General features: G+C 45.6%; 1 protein-coding gene across 8 annotated transcripts in view; it reads right to left on the reverse strand.

The window, feature by feature from the left end:
• Positions 1-12,083, reverse strand: part of LOC122564564 (cadherin-18-like) — a 760,480-nt gene that overhangs the window by 44,786 nt on the left and 703,611 nt on the right. For all 8 annotated transcript variants that reach the window (XM_087978470.1, XM_043719646.2, XM_087978469.1 and 5 more), the window contains 2 exons: positions 1,617-1,804; positions 1,262-1,515 (listed from right to left, as the gene is read on the reverse strand). In XM_087978470.1, the coding sequence (XP_087834596.1) occupies positions 1,262-1,515; positions 1,617-1,804 (442 nt within the window). The remainder of the gene's footprint in view (positions 1-1,261; positions 1,516-1,616; positions 1,805-12,083) is intronic.

Here is a 12,083-nt window from a genome sequence, read left to right on the forward strand (position 1 = left end):
GGGGATCTGATTGAAACTTACAGAATACTGAGAGATCTGGATAGAGAGGACATGGAGACAATGTTTCCACTAGTGGGTGATTTGGCATGGAGAAGGAAAGACAAAGGGGTAAGTCGAATTGATATGGTGTCGGATTGGTGGGGGGCTGATAAAATTAGAAAATTAAGGGGAGTGATGAGGGTCCATGGGAGAATGGCAAATAAGCATAAGATGGTATGGGATATGAGGGGACATCAGGGTGAATAAAGGGGAGTGGGTTGTCATGGAGTGAGTAGGGAGATCTGGAAATGGATACAGGACAGTGGTGGTATGAGATGTGAAGCAGTGACCAAGCACTGAGAGCAAGTGGTACATGAGGTGAGGGGAGAAGTTTGAATGTGTAATCTGTATTTTGAAACTTTGAACATTATTGGACTCATCAGGTAGGATTTAGCACTCAGTTCACACCAGAAACCAATAGTCTCCTCTGCAATTCCTGCATCAGCCAGCTATACTCCCAATCCTGTTCAATTCAACTGGAAATTGAAATGGGTGGTTATTTCTAAAGGTTAGGGTTTCTCCCAAGTCTGAACATCCAATCCTGGAACTGGGTGAAGTCTTTAAAACTTCTCAATTCAACATACCTAATATTCGGCATATTTGTTTCAAACATTACCCACATTCTCATTATTTCTCATTATATGTTTGAGTTTATATTCAAGACAATATAAAGTCATAATGCTATTACACAAATCATTCTTCTGTTTAGTTCTGGTTTGATTGTTTATAAATGTTGCACAACCATATTTGTGCAAATAAATAGACCTTTATTTCCATGTCTCACTCTCCTTTTCAATTTCTCTCCTTCTGACATTGTGAAGCAGGGGATTCACAGCAGTACAAACTAGCTGATCATCTTTTAACCCTTCACTCAGCTACGCCACTGCACTACAACTCATCCTGAAAATGAAACAATTCTTTGGAGTGAACAAATTAACGCTGTTCTAGTCAAGAAACTTGCATAATGTCATATTCTGAAAATATAGACCATTAACCTCAAATAGAATGCAATTAAAATGAATCAAGTGCTTGGAATTCCAAGGCTCTTTCAAAGACTAAGTATGGATATGCTTTAATATAACTGAACATTCAGAAGTTCAATCAATAGGACTTTAGTAACTGCTGTCAGCTGCTATCTTGAATTGTGTCCCTATGACTGATGAATAAAGTTAAAACATACAGCTGTAATGAAATATGGACATTATTGGGAAGATGTCCCTACCTGATTAGGTTTTTGGCACTGTCGGGATCTTCTGCTGTAACTGCTCCCACCAGGGTTCCTGGTTTGGAGTTTTCAGTAACATCCATCGTGTAAGAGGATAATGAGAACACAGGAGGCTCATCTACGTCACCAACAATAATCTTCAGAGTTGTAGTGTCTTTGAATGGGCCCAGATTCCAGAAACGAGGATCAATGTGTGTGTTTTCTCCTTCAATTTTTACAGAAAACACCTTTTTCTTTTCATAATTGAGTGGCTGATTTCACAAAGAGATCACACAGATAAGTTGCTTGTTAATAGTCCAAGAGACAACATGAGTTTTGACATTTCAGTTTTAATGAGATAAATAAAACACACCTTCTTCAGAATAATAACTCCTTCCCTGGTGTCTTTGTCTGTGGAAATGGTGAAAATGCCTAAACCGTCTCCATCAATGATATTGTAATTCATGTCTGCATTCACTCCAATGTCAGCATCTGTTGCTTTGATCTTACCAACAGCTGTATCCACAGTGGCAGACTCAGGCACATACAACTGGTAGTGTTCTGTCAATAAATGGAGAGGGTTACATTGGAAACACTGAATTGCAAAAGGAACTTAAAGAGAATCTCAGAGAAAGGGTAATCACAAATCAAAAACTAATAAGTTCCTCTGATGAAAACAGTTAGGGTATGAATAGAAAACCTGCTAAGGTAGTTTGGGTAATTAGATTAAAGGATATGGTGAAATATTGGGGAACACTTCAGAAGTAATTCAAAATGTTCAACCAAAGAATTTCCATTGAGAATTAAGAACCCAGTGAGCAAGATTTCCTGGCAGCTTCATAACATTACCATAGTCCCAAAGGACCACAGTGCTGTTCACTCAGAGGAGTGACTGGTGGTGGTTTAACCCAGAGGTCACCAGACTACAGGCAAAGGGAGAGGCTGAGAAGGACAGTCCTTCATGGTAACCTTACTAGGGACGCTATGTGCGAAACTAGATTAACAGAAGAGATGTGTTATGTTGGAAAGAATAGTAATGTGGGAAACAAAAAGCTCAGCAGTTCAGTCAGCATCTGTGAAGAGAAATCAGACTTAACATTTCATGTCTGGTGACCCTTCCTCAGAATTGATGGTAGCGAGGAAATGTCAGTTTACATGCAGAAGATAGGATGGAAGAAGGGTTAAGGAGTTATTGACAGGTGGAGACAGAGCTGGTAAAGAGAGAAGAACAGCTGGACAGACAAAGGAGAGGATAACAAATCTGGCTGGTAGGGTGAATAGCTATTAATGGGAATTGTTAGTGGCTAACAATGGGTAGTGTGTAATGGCAAAGTATATGATAAAAGCCCATCATCAGGAATGAGCCTTTTGCCCGAAACCTGAATTCTCCTGCATCCACAGATGCTGCCTGACCAGCTGTGCTTTTCCAACACCACACTCTCGACTCTGATCTCCAACATCTGCAGTCCTCACTTTCTCCTATATGACAACAAGGTCTGTGGGTGGGGTAGGGGAATAGGACATGGGAGAGTTCAGGCCCAAAATAAATAAATCGATATTAAGTCCAGAGGGCTGCAGGGTCCCCAAGTGGAAATGAGGAGCTGTTCTTCCAGCATATGCAGAGCTTCGCTGGAGCACTGCACGAAGCCTGAGACGGAGATGTTGACCAGATTGTTATCGATTCCTTTGTCTGTTCAACTACTCATCCATAACTTTGATTTCTCTTCACAGATGCTGCCAGACCTGCTGAGCTTTTCCAGCAAATTCTGTTGCTGTTTCTGATTTACAGCATCCGCATTCGTTTGGTTTTTATTAAAAGCATGGGCTATGTTTTAGAAATGAGCAAACGACCACCAAAATGATAAAAGGAGAAATAAGGCAGAAAGAGGTCATATTGGTGGTGGTGTGCTCAACACTCTCAACCTCATATAAGGAGAGGGTGCTGACACTGATTACCCTGAGGGACTGAAGGATTGTGCCCAAGATCCATGGTGGAGATTCGAGGCTGCCTTTGACTTACAGCACTGGCAATTCCTCATAAAAGGATGCCAGTCTTGACTTGACTGAAGGCGACTCATCTCAGAATTTGATTGCTCCAAAAGCTGCTAGCCCATAGTCCAGCTCAGACTGATAAAGCACAGTGCTAGCACATGGTCCAGCTGTGAGACTGATATAGCACAGTGCTAGCACACAGTCCATTGCCAAAACAGATATACCATAGTGCTAGCACACAGACCAGCTGTGAGACTGATATAGCACAGTGCTAGCACATAGCCCAGCTGTGAGACTGATATAGCACAGTGCTAGCACACAGACCAGCTGTGAGACTGATATAGCGCAGTGCTAGCACATAGTCCAGCTGTGAGACTGATATAGCACAGTGCTAGCACATAGCCCAGCTGTGAGACCGATATAGCACAGTGCTAGCACATAGTCCAGCTGTGAGACTGATATAGCACAGTGCTAGCACATAGCCCAGCTGTGAGACTGATATAGCACAGTGCTAGCACACAGACCAGCTGTGAGACCGATATAGCACAGTGCTAGCACATAGTCCAGCTGTGAGACTGATATAGCACAGTGCTAGCACATAGACCAGCTGTGAGACTGATATAGCACTGTGCCAGCATATAGTCCAGCTGTGAGAGTAATATGGCACATTGCTAGCACATAGACCAGCTGTGAGACTGATATAGCAAGGTGCTAGCACTCGCTCCAGCTGAGAGACTGATATAGCACAGTACTACCACATAGTTCAGTTGTGAAACTGAAATAGCAGAGTGCTAGCACATAGTCCAGCTGTGTGACTGATATAGCACTGTGCTGGCACATAGCCCAGCTGTGTGAGAGATATAGCACAGTGCTATCACATAGCCCAACTGTGAGACTGATATAGCACAGTGCTACCACATAGTTCAGTTGTGAAACTGAAATAGCAGAGTGCTAGCACATAGCCCAACTGTGAGACTGATATAGCACTGTGCTGGCACATAGCCCAGCTGTGTGAGAGATATAGCACAGTGCTAGCAGATAGCCCAGCTGTGAGACTGATATAGCACAGTGCTACCACATAGTCCAGCTGTGAGACCAATTTAGCACAGTGCTGGCATATGGTCCAACTGTGGGACTGATGTAGTAATGTGCTAGCACATAGTCCAGCTGTGAGACTGATATAGCACAGTGTTATCACATAGTCCAATTCTCAGACTGCTATGGCACAGTGCTAGCACATAGACCAGCTGTGAAACTGAAATAGCGGAGTTCTAGCATATAGTCCAGCTCTGAGACTGATATAGCACAGTGCTAGCACATAGCCTGGCTGTGAGACTGATGTAGCAAAGTGCTGGCACATAATCCAGCTGTGAAACTGATATAGCACAGTTCTAGCATATATTCCATCTGTGAGCTTGATATAACACAGTGCTAACACACAGTCCAGCTGTGGGACTGATGTGGCACAGTGCTAGCACATAGCCCAGCAGCAAGACTGATATAGCACAGTGCTAGCACATAGTCCAGCTGAGAGACAGATACAGCACTGTGCTGGCACATGCTCCTGATGTGAGACTGACGTAGCACAGTGCTAGCACATAGTCCATCTGTGAAACTGATAAAGCACAGTACTGGCACATAGCCATGCTGTGAGACTGATATAGCACTGTAGTCCATCTGTGAGACTGATATAGCAAAGTGCTTGCACATAGTCCATCTGTGAAACTGATATAGCACAGCGTTAGCACACAGTAGAGCTATGAGCCTGATGTAGGACCGTGTGAGCACTCGGTCCCGCTGTGAGACCGACATAGCACATTGTTATCACATAGTCCAGCTCTGAAAATGCTATGGCACAGTGCTAGCACATAGACCATCTAAAAAACTGAAATAGCAGAATTCTAGCATATAGTCCAGCTGTGAGACGGATATAGCACAGTGCTAGCACATAATCCAGCTGTGAAACTAATATAGCACAGTTCTAGCACATATTCCATGTGTGTAACTGATATATCTCAGTGCTAGCACATAGTCCAGGTGTGAGCCGGATGTAGGACAGTGCTAGCACTCGGTCTAGCTGTGAGACTGATATAGCACAGTGCTAGCATATAGTCCAGCTGTGAGAGTAATATGGCACAGTGCTAGCACATAGTCCATCAGCGAAACTGATACAGCAAGGTGCTAGTATATAGTCCAGCTGTGAGACCGATTTAGAACAATGCTAGTGCACAGTCCAGCTGTGGGACTGATCGAGCACAGTGCCAGCACATAGTCCATCTGTGAGACTGATATAACACAGTGCTACCACATAATTCAGCTGTGAAACTGATATAGCACAGTGCTAGCACATAGTCCAGCTGCGAGACAGATACCATAAGATCATAAGACCATAAGACCAGAAGACATAGGAGCGGAAGTAAAGCCATTCGGCCCATCAAGTCCACTCCGCCATTCAATCATGGCTGATGGGCATTTCAACTCCACTTACCCACATTCTCCCCGAAGTTCTTAATTCCTTGTGACATCAAGAATCTATCAATTTCTGCCTTGAAGACATTTAGTGTCCCGGCCTCCACTGCACTCTGCGGCAATGAATTCCACAGGCCCACCACTCTCTGGCTGAAGAAATGTCTCTGCATTTCTGTTCTGAAATTACCCCCTCTAATTCTAAGGCTGTGTCCACGGGTCCTAGTCTCCTCGCCTAACGGAAACAATTTCCTAGCGTCCACCCTCTCCAAGCCATGTATTATCTTGTAAGTTTCTATTAGATCTCCCCTTAATCTTCTAAACTCCAATGAATACAATCCCAGGATCCTCAGCCGTTCCTCGTATGTTAGACCTACCATTCCAGGGATCATCCGTGTGAATCTCCGCTGGACATCCTCCAGTGTCAGTATGTCCTTCCTGAGGTATGGGGACCAAAACTGGACACAGTACTCCAAATGGGGCCTAGCCAGAGCTTTATAAAGTCTCAGTAGCACAACAGTGCTTTTATATTCCAACCCTCTTGAGATAATTGACAACATTGCATTCGCTTTCTTAATCACGGATTCAACCTGCATGTTTACCTTTAGAGAATCCTCGACTAGCACTCCCAGATCCCTCTGTACTTTGGCTTTACGAATTTTCTCACTGTTTAGAAAGTAGTCCATGCTTGTATTCTTTTTTCCAAAGTGCAAGACCTCGCATTTGCTCACATTGAATTCCATCAGCCATTTCCTGGACCACTCCTCCAAACTGTCTAGATCCTTCTGCAGCCTCCCCACTTCCTCAGTAATACCTGCCTGTCCACCTAACTTTGTATCATCGGCAAACTTCGCTAGAATGCCCCCAGTCCCTTCATCCAGATCATTAATATATAATGTGAACAGCTGCGGTCCCAACACTGAACCCTGCGGGACACCGCTTGTCACCGGCTGCCATTCCAAAAAAGAACCTCTTATCCCAATTCTCTGCCTTCTGTCAGACAGCCAATCCTCAATCCATGCCAGTAGCTCACCTCGAACACCATGGGCCCTCACCTTGCTCAGCAGCCTCCCGTGTGGCACCTTATCAAAGGCCTTTTAGAAGTCTAGGTAGACCACATCCACTGGGTTTCCCTGGTCTAACCTACTTGTCACTTCTTCAAAGAACTCCAACAGGTTTGTCAGGCACGACCTCCCCTTACTAAATCCATGTTGACTTGTTCTAATCCGACCCTGCTCTTCCAAGAATTTAGAAACCTCATCCTTAATGATGGATTCTAGAATTTTACCAACAACCGAGGTTAGGCTAATTGGCCTATAATTTTCCATCTTTTGTCTTGATCCTTTCTTGAACAAGGGGGTTACAACAGCGATCTTCCAATCATCCGGGACTTTCCCTGACTCCAGTGACTTTTGAAAGATCTCAACCAATGCCTCCGCTATTTCCTCAGCCACCTCCCTCAGAACTCTAGGATGTAGCCCATCGGGGCCAGGAGATTTATCAATTTTAAGACCTTTTAGTTTTTCTAGCACTTTCTCTTTTGTAATGGCAACCATATTCAACTCAGCCCCCTGACTCCCTTTAATTGTTGGGATATTACTCATGTCTTCCACTGTGAAGACTGACGCAAAGTACTTATTAAGTTCTCTAGTTATTTCCTTATCTCCCATCACTAGCCTTCCAGCATCAGTTTGAAATGGCCCAATGTCTACTCTTGCCTGTCGTTTGTTTCTTATGTATTGAAAGAAACTTTACTATAATTTCTAATATTACTGGCTAGCCTACCTTCATATTTGATCCTCTCCTTCCTTATTTCTCTCTTTGTTATCCTCTGTTTATTTTTGTAGTCTTCCCAATCTTCTGATTTCCCAGTGCTCTTGGCCACTTAATAGGATCTCTCTTTTTCTTTCATAGATTTCCTGACTTCCTTTGTCAGCCATGGCTGTCTAATCCCTCCCCGGATAATCTTTCTTTTCTTGGGGATGAACCTCTGGACTGTGTCCTCAATTATACCCACAAACTCCTGCCATTTTTGCTCTACTGTCTTCCCCACTAGGCTCTGCTTCCAGTCTATTTTCATCAGTTCCTCTCTCATGCCCTCATAATTACCTTTATTTAACTGTAACACCAATACATCAGATTTTTCCTTCTCTCTTTCAAACTGCAGACTGAACTCTACCATATTATGATCGCTGCTTCCTAAGTGTTCCCTTAATTTAAGATTTTTTATAAAGTCTGGTTCATTACATAGCACTAGGTCCAGAATAGCCTGCTCCCTTGTGGGCTCCATGACAAGCTGTTCCAAAAAGCCATCCTGTAAGCATTCCATGAATTCTCTTTCTTTGGATCCACTGGCAACATTATTTACCCAGTCCACCTGCATATTGAAGTCTCCCATGATCACCGTGCCCTTGCCTTTCTGACATGCCTTCTCTATTTCCCGGTACATGTTGCGCCCCTGGTCCTGACCACTGTTAGGAGGTCTGTACATAAATCCCATTATGTTTTTTTTTGCCTTTGTGGTTCCTCAATTCCACCCACACAGACTCCACATCATCCGATGCTATGTCATTCAGTGCCATAGATTTAATTTTGTTCTTAACTAACAAGGCAACCCCGCCCCCTCTGCCCACCTCCCTGTCTTTTCGATAAGTTGAAAACCCTTGGATGTTTAACTGCCAGTCCTGACCCCCCTGTAACCATGTCTCTGCGAGGCCTACCACATCATAATCACTCACGATGATCTGTGCCATTAGTTCATCTGCTTTGTTACGAATACTACGAGCATTCAGGTAAAGTGCCTTAATGCTAACTTTCTTATCATTAGAGATATTGGAAGTCATAAGATGTCCTAAGTCATCCTTCCTTTTTGCTTCATTCCCAGTCTGTCTCAAGTTTAAATCCACCTGCACATATGCTATCCTGCCGTTTATCTTTCCATTTAACTCCATACTCCCTGTCGCTTTCACTTTCCCTTCCCCCCAACTCAGAAGTTTAAAGTCCTACTGACCACCCTACTTATCCTCTTCGCTAGAACATTGGTACCTGATCGGTTCAGGTGGAGACCGTCCCAACGGTACAGATCCCCCCGGTTCCAAAACTGATGCCAATGCCCCATGAAGTGGAATCCCTCTTTCCCACACCAATCCCTTAGCCACGTGTTTACTTCCCTAATTTTCTTATCCCTATGCCAATTGGCACATGACTCGGGCAGTAATCCGGAGATTATGACCCTTGAGGACCTGTACTTCAATTTCCTTCCTCGTGCTCGATAATCCCCAAACAGGTCCTCCACCCTAGCTTTGCCTATGTTGTTAGTCCCAACGAGGACCACAACAACTGGATCCTCCCCCTCCCGCTCCAATATCCTTTCAAGCCGGTCAGAGATGTCCCACACCCTGGCATCGGGCAGGCAACACACCATGCTAGACTCCCGATCCAGCTTGCAAAGGATACTATCTGTCCCCCTAATTATAGAATCCCCTATAACCACTACTTGTCTATTAGCTCCCCCCTCTTGAATGGCCTTCTGCACCATGGTGCCGTGGTCAGCTGGCTCATCCTGTCCAGAGCCTTTTCCTCATCCATACAGGGAGCAAGAATCTCATACCTGTTGGACAAGGTCAAGGGCTGAGGCTCCTCCACTCCTGAACTCAGGTTCCCCCTACCTGCCTCACTTACAGTCACACTCTGGTGTCCCTGATCACTAACTGAATGTGAATTACTTAATCTCCCAGGTGTGACTGCCTCCTGAAACAAAGTGTCCAGGTAACTCTCCCCCTCCCGGATGTGCCGCAGTGTTTAAAGCTCAGATTCCAGATCATCAACTCTGATCCAGAGTTTTTCCAGCAACCAACACTTGCTGCAGATGTGGTCACTGCCCTTCACAATGGGATCAGCCAGCTCCCACATCGTACAGCTACAGCACATCACCTGCCCAGCCATCTCTATTTAGTTAATTACAGCACAGTGCTAGCACAATCTCCTGATGTGAGACTGCTATGGCACAGTTCTAGCACATAGTCCAGCTGTGAGATTGATATAGCACAGTGTAAGTACATAGCCATTCTGTGAGACTGATATAGCACAGTGCTAGCATCGGTCCAGCTGTGAGACTGATATAGCACAGTTCTAGCACATAGCCAAGCTGTGAGACTGATGTAGGACAGTGCTAGCACAATGTCAAGTTGTGAGACTGATATCACACAATGTTGGCACACAGTCCATCTATGAGAATGAAATAGCACAGTGTTATCATATAGTCCAGCTCTGAGACTGCTATGGCACAGTGCTAGCACATAGATCATCTGTGAAACTGAAACAGCAGGGTGCTAGCACATGGTCCAGCTGTGAGATTCAAGATAGCACAGTGTTAGCACATAGTCCATCTATGAGATTGACAGAGCATGGTGCTAGCACATAGTCCAGCTGTGAGAGTCATATAGCACAATGTTAGCACATAGTCCAGCTGTGAAACTGATATACCACAATGCTAGCACATAGCACAGCTATGAGAATGATATAGCACAGTGCTAGCACATAGCCCAGCTATGAGAATGATATAGCACAGTGCTAGCACATAGTCCAGCTGTGAGACAGATACAGCATAGTGCTAGCACATGCTCCTGATGTGAGACTCACGTAGCAAATGTTGGCACATAGTCCATCTGTGAGATTGATGAGCTCAGTGCTAGCACATAGTCCAGCTGTGAAACTGATAATAGCACAGTGTTAGCACAAAGTCCATCTGTGAGACTGATATAGCACAGTGCGAGCACATAGTCCATCTGTGAAACTGATATAGCACAGTGTTAGCACATGGTCCATCTGTGAGACTGATATAGCACAGTTCCAGCACATAGTCCAGCTGTGAGACTGATGTATCAAAGTGCCAGTACATGGTCCAGCTGTGAAACGGATATTGCACAGTGCTAGCATATAGTCTAGCTGTGAGAATGATATGGCACCGTGCTAGCACATTGTCCATCGGCGAAACTGATACAGCACAGTGCTAGTATACAGTCCAGCGGTGAGACCGATTTAGCACAGAGCTAGGGTATGGTCCAGCTGTGAGACTGATATAGCACAGTGCTAGCATGTGATCCAGCATGAGCCCTTCTTCAGGAATGAGGAAAGTGTGTCCAGCAGGCTAAGATAAAAGGTAAGGAGGAGGGACTTGGGGGAGGGGCGTTGGAAATGCGATAGGTGGAAGGAGGTCAAGGTGAGGGTGATAGGCCAGAGTGGGGGTGGGGGCGGAGAGGTCAGGAAGAAGATTGCAGTTTAGGAAGGCGGTGCTGAGTTCAAGGGATTTGACTGAGACAAGGTGGGGGGAGGGGAAATGAGGCTATGGTCTGGCGATGGAGGAGTCCAAGGACTTGCATGTCCTTGGTGGAGTGGGAGGGGGAGTTGAAGTGTTGAGTCACGGGGTGGTTGGGTTGGTTGGTCCGGGTGTCCCAGAGGTGTTCTCTGAAATGTTCCTGAAGTAGGCGGCCCGTCTCCCCAACATAGAGGAGGCCACATCGGGTGCAGTGGATGCAATAGATGATGTGTGTGGAGGTGCAGGTGAATTTGTGGCGGATATGGAAGGATCCCTTGGGGCCTTGGAGGGAAGTAAGGGGGGAGGTGTGGGTGCAAGTTTTGCATTTCTTGCGGTTGCTGGGGAAGGTGCCAGGAGTGGAGGTTGGGTTGGTGGGGGGTGTGGACCTGACGAGGGAGTCACGGAGGGAGTGGTCTTTTCGGTACGCTGATAGGGGAGGGGAGGGAAATATATCCCAGGTGGTGGGGTCCTTTTGGAGGTGGCGGAAATGACGACGGATGATATGCTGTATATGGAGTTTGGTGGGGTGATAGGTGAGGACCAGTGGGGTTCTGTCCTGGTGGCGGTTGGAGGGGCGGGTCTCAAGGGCGGAGGAGCAGGAAGTGGAGGAGATGCTGTGGAGGGCATCGTTGATCATGTCTGGGGGGAAATTGCGGACTTTGAAGAAGGAGGCCATCTGGGTTGTATGGTATTGGAATTGGTCCTCCTGGGAGCAGATGCGGTGGAGACGAAGGAATTGGGAATATGGGATGGCGTTTTTACAGGGAGCAGGGTGGGAGGAGGTGCAGTCGAGGTAGCTGTGGGAGTCAGTCGGTTTATAGTAAATGTCCGTGTTGATTCGGTCGCCCAAAATAGAAATGGAAAGCTGAAAATGTGTTGCTGGAAAAGCGCAGCAGGTCAGGCAGCATCCAGGGAACAGGAGAATCGACGTTTCGGGCATAGGCCTTCTTCAGGAATCAGGATGCTGCCTGACCTGCTGCACTTTTCCAGCAACACATTTTCAGCTCTTATCTCCAGCATCTGCAGTCCTCACTTTCTCCTCCATCGAAATGGAAAGATCTAGGA

This window comes from Chiloscyllium plagiosum, unplaced genomic scaffold (genome assembly GCF_037043375.1).
Source record: "Chiloscyllium plagiosum isolate Xiang-an unplaced genomic scaffold, Cpla_swu_hap1 HiC_scaffold_34, whole genome shotgun sequence".
Lineage (NCBI taxonomy): Eukaryota > Metazoa > Chordata > Chondrichthyes > Orectolobiformes > Hemiscylliidae > Chiloscyllium > Chiloscyllium plagiosum.